At 46.8% G+C, this 5,017-nt stretch overlaps 1 protein-coding gene across 1 annotated transcript; it reads right to left on the bottom strand.

Annotated features, from left to right (window-relative positions):
• Positions 1-1,006: 1,006 nt before the first annotated feature.
• Positions 1,007-4,378, bottom strand: TMEM52B (transmembrane protein 52B). The gene is made up of 5 exons (XM_010135267.1): positions 4,331-4,378; positions 3,645-3,688; positions 2,814-2,852; positions 1,710-1,876; positions 1,007-1,257 (listed from the first exon to the last, which is right to left on the bottom strand). Exons 1-5 carry the CDS (start codon positions 4,376-4,378, stop codon positions 1,007-1,009), a joined length of 549 nt encoding a protein of 182 aa, XP_010133569.1.
• Between the last annotated feature and the right edge of the window lie 639 nt (positions 4,379-5,017).

Below are 5,017 nucleotides of genomic sequence, written 5' to 3'. Positions count from 1 at the left end.
CTGAACCTGGGGTGGAGACAATACTGATGTAATTCAACAGCCACCTTCTCATGAGTGCCTAGTCCAAGAAAACATTTTACAGATGGTCCGTGCCTATGTTCATCCAGTTTGATTAATACTTCTGTATGATTCAACATATTTATATCAGTCATGAAAGACTCACAAATTATTTCTGCCTGATAAATGGTTTAAATTTTTATAATGGTCTTATTTAATTTGATCTGCTTTTGACAGCAACATTAGGAACAATTAATAAATGCTACAGGATGAATGCAACTAAAGTATGATTGAGCTTTATTTCAGGCATAGGGTTCTTGCTCCTCTCCTTGTTTGATCTATTAGTGCATACGTCATATTTTTGAATTCAAATACAAGCGCTTGTGAGTACTGTTTCAGAATTGCTGTATGTCCTATTCAGAACCGGACTGTCCTCATTCTACGTATCCTGTAGGGCACCTAGGACAAATGCTGCACATGCTACAAATGTATGCTGTCTTTTGTTTACGGGCAAATTGTGTTCCTACACAACTTTTTTTGTATTTATTTACTATAAATGGTGGGCACTTTCCAGAAGTTTTGTGTTAGTAACCCCTTCACACACGCCTCTGTGTTACCTGCTGTGAAAATCTCTCTGCCACCCCCAGGCAGCGTAGGCTGGAGGCAGGCAGAATGAGACGTCGTCTGCGGTCTCCGGGCAGGTCACTAGCCCGCAAGGCGGCTCAGCACCCTGATGGTGCTGCCTGCTTCTTTGTGCGAAAGGTGACACTAGCGATGTGTGCGTGCGCGCACAATAAACAGACACGGGAAAGGCAAATGGGCAGTTAGCTCAAGGAGGTGTCAAAAGGGGACATCAAAACATGCTGGATCTGGAACTATTTTAGTCTCTTTTTTTTCCCCCTTTCTCATTAGACTAAGGAGGTTGATTTGATATTTCTAGCCCTGCTCAGAAGAATGGGTCTCTGCACACAACTGTTCTGTGCTGCTTGCCAATCAGTAAAAACGGGCACTAGTGTCCTGGGAGGGCTGCCTGGGCATCCTCGCCCGCAGCAGACGCCTGCAGCTTCTCCTCCGGCACTGGATCCAGGTCTGGCACTTTCTGCCCCGTCTTGGCGACAGTGAATCTGCTCATGTGCAGAGCTTCTTCGTAGAGCGGAGGAGTGTCTGCTGCTGAGAGGGGCGGCGTGCCCTGCGCAGCGTTGTGGGAGTGTGATACTGCTAATATTGTCTTGGCAGCAGGCCCAAACACGGAGTGGAGAGCTGAAAGGAAGGAGAGAAAAAGTGATGTGCCTCATCCTGAAAGCACCATGCGATTACGGAAGGATGCTGCTGTATCTGCAGCACCCAGGCTTGTTTCTCCCCGCAGCCTGAATGTTTTCCTTTTCCTGCTCCTTCATCCTTCCCTAAAAGGGGCGTATGTCAGACCCCATCAGCAACATCCCACAATTACTCCTTCCTCAAATGCCACCAAGGCCTGAAGCTGCCCTAATTCCACCCAGTCACGTCTCCCAGCTGATACATTATCTAGGCTGCATTTGCTACCCGAAGCCTGGTAAGCACCTTCGTTTGCACTATGCACTGATGCTGCTTTCCCCACATCCTGCCGTGAACTTCCCTCTGCCAGCCTTGGGGTGCCATCGCCTGGGGTTTGTACAGCGCAGCCCCTCGTGTTGGGTGTGCTGCGTCCCCAGCCTCTGCTGAAGCCAACTCACAGGTAATGGTGCTCTGCAGGGTGCTGTCGTGATCAAAAGCAATGACGGTGACCTCGTAGGGCTGAGGACCCGATTCGTCCCCCGTTTGATGGCAATGAAAACAGCATCTCACGCAGATGGAAGCCAGGCCACACAGGAGCAGCAGCCCACCGATTGCCACTACCAGCCTGGAAAGGGAGAGGACACAGAATGAGAACAGAAAGACTCTGTCTGCAGGGGGCCTTTTAATGTCTCTCCCTGCTTGAGGCAGGGCTAACCTCAAAGCTAGACATGGTTATTTAGAGCCTCAGCCAGCACAGTTTGGACAGTCTCCAAGCGTGGAGATCCCACATCCCCTCCAGGGACTGTTCCAGTGTCGCACCACCTCTAGGTGAAGCAATTTTTTTCCTTCTGTCTAATCAGAATTTCCCTGGATACAGCTTGGGCAGTCACCTCAGGTCCTTCTGCTGGGCGCCTCTGCGAAGACTCTGGCTGTATCTTCTCTCTCGATGCGCTTTAGGTAGTGGAAACCTGCGATTACATTGCTCCCTTACGCCCTTCAGGCTGAAGAAACCTGGTCATTTCAGCTCCTCCTCACACACTATGTCCTCTTGACACCTGATCATTTTATTGGCTCACCAGTGGACTTGCTCCAGTTTGTCATCACCTCTGATGTACTGAGGGACCAAAACTGGACTACATATTCCAGATGTGTCCTAATGAGTGACAAGCAGAGAGGAAAAATCACATCTCTCAATCTACTGGCCCTGCTGTTATTAATGCCGCCCTGTAGGTGTCCAACAACTGCCACCCTTTTTAATCTCATCCTGTTGAGAATTACTAAGGAATCAGACTGAAATTACTTTTTAAACGGGCCTTTTAAAAGGCACGGTTTGCCATGAATGCTTTATTAACATTGTTCAACTGACTAGATTAACACGTGCAGTAAAAAAGGAGGCTGGCAAGTCGGCATTTGTTAAAGATGATGCGATAGCTAAGGGGTCGCCTTGCTACTCTAAAGCATTAATGTCCCAAGAGAAGGCAGGGGCGGCATCACGCATTTAATCCCACTCTTTGCTGATGTCCAGTGATGCAGATATCTAAAGTAAACATATGCTCTCTTACCAGATGTACCACAAACGGTCCCACTCCATACCTGAACAGCTGAGGAGAAGAGGGTAGACATATAGTTAACCACAGAATGCCAAATAATTGGGAAGATCCCTGCTGTATCTTCTTCTAGCTCCCCTCGCTTGTCGGTTACACTCCACCTTCCGAATGGCACAGTGGTGAGAAACTCACTGTGCTTCAGAGAGGAGACAGTTGTCCAACCTCCTCAGTCTCCTTGGTCAGTGAGTTTACCTTCTCCTTGGCTTTATCTCTTTATTGTTCCCTTGATATTTGTGCTTCCCAGTTCTGTGTGCAAACCTTAGAGATCTGCGTCATGTTATCATTTCTGAACTTCCCTTCTTTTGTTTATTTTTGTCACAATTCAGTCTCCCCAACCCTGTTATCGTTTGTTTTTTCTGACTTTGACTTCTTTCTGGCCCTGTGGGTATGTTTTGGATGCTGGGTTGTATGTTCCTTTAGTTTTACTTAGTAGACCTGCCTGTGAATTTTTAAAGACATTTTTTAGTCAAAAAAGAATCCTCCTAGGCAATTTTTCACATTTGTTTGTCTTGATTTCAGTCAATCAAAATTACACTAGAAAGCTCTTACCCATTACAGGTATCCAAATAGGTAGCAGGAACGGTATCACATGATCAGTATGTTGACTAGATAGTAAATAATACACTTCATTTTCAAAGCAACAGACATTTTATGTGAGTTTTCAGTAGCAGCAATGAAAGTAAGATTTCTAGAAGATGACAGCCTCCATGATACAACACTGGCGTCTACTACTGCCTTTGTCCTTCATTGCCTTCTTAAAAGAATGTGAGATCAACAAATACTCACAGTTCAGTGCTGAGACAGCTTTCCTCACCTCTTACTTGGGGAAGCTAGAAGGAGAAAACCAAACAAGATACAGCTAGAGTAAATCAAGTCTTTGTCATATGCAGCTTTTATCTCTGTCACCTGGACTACTACCAGTCTGAATCTGCTGCGGTAAGACTTCCTGTTACCTGTCGTCTGGTGTTTCCAGCCTATATTCTGCTGTAGATTTGAAGTTACTGTTGTTACTCAAGTTACTAACTGTTTTGGTTTATATCTTAACTTCCTGTAGTCATTAAAATCCTGCTTAGCACCGTTCCCAGCACAGACTCCAACTGACCTTCACCCTCACCACGGGTTTCCCTTGCCCCGCCACAAGCTATGTCATGCTACAGCTGTAGCTCCTTCTTCATGCTCAGATATTAAGAACCCGTTATTGATATTACACCCACGCTGACTTGAGTTCTGCTGTGTCCTTCCAGCACTCCTACCCTTCTCATTCCGTTTCGCAGGGTACCCTGACCTCTGCGTTACCGTCCCTGGAGTAGCAGCAAGTACTTTCTTCTGCATGTCTGCCTGCTATATGTCCGGTTCTTTCTAATATTGGGGAAATCACTGTAACTTTCAACTGCTAATGCCCCTCCGTCTTACCATGGTAACTCCTTAACTGAGCAGAGACCCCCTAAAAAGGAACCTGAGATGTGACTTACCCGTAAGAAGCACCCTAAACCAAAGCAGATCATGACTGGGCTCGGCATCCTCGCAGGGTGGTTCTGTGGCCTCTTGGTGTCTCAAGCTACGCAATGTCTTCTTGTCCTTTCTGGTTTCGGTCTGTCCTCACCAATCCACCGACCAGGAGAAGGAGCAGATTCCTTGTCATGTGTTGAATCCAATTTCTTCTTCCTGCTCTACCTCTTTCTGTCTTCCTCTGGGTCTGTCCTTCTCTGCCCTTCAGATTTTTGCTTTCTCTCTTCCCCTCTTTGTCACTGGCGATTTCTGTTTGTTGCTGCCTGTCTCCTTTTGTTATTCTCTTGGCCTGCTTCTCTCCTTCTTTTGAAGGGATCTCTAAAGCCTTCCAGTCAGATCAGGAGAAAAGCAGTAGCTGCAGGTTCTTTAGATGTTGAATAGTTCAGTGAAGGGCATCATGAGGTCTCCACAAACCTGACCCTTCCCTTCTGCGAGCAGAAAGGGTCTCTGGGTTTGTCTATTCCCAATTATTCCTCTCCCCGCCCCTACCCTGAGGGGAGTGGGTTGAAGGTCGCGTTATTGACCTGTTTAAATGGAGTTCAGGTTTCCTCTCCTTCTCCAGCACCTTTTCTGTCCCTGCGCTCACATTGTCCTACCTCGGTGGATCCAATCTACTAAGCAACATCCAGAGTGTATGTTACAAGCAAGAT

Source organism: Buceros rhinoceros, unplaced genomic scaffold (assembly GCF_000710305.1).
Source record: "Buceros rhinoceros silvestris isolate BGI_N320 unplaced genomic scaffold, ASM71030v1 scaffold39454, whole genome shotgun sequence".
Classification (NCBI taxonomy): Eukaryota; Metazoa; Chordata; class Aves; order Bucerotiformes; family Bucerotidae; genus Buceros; species Buceros rhinoceros.
Note: the sequence above shows the minus strand (reverse complement) of the source record. Positions and strands in the feature narration are given on the sequence as shown.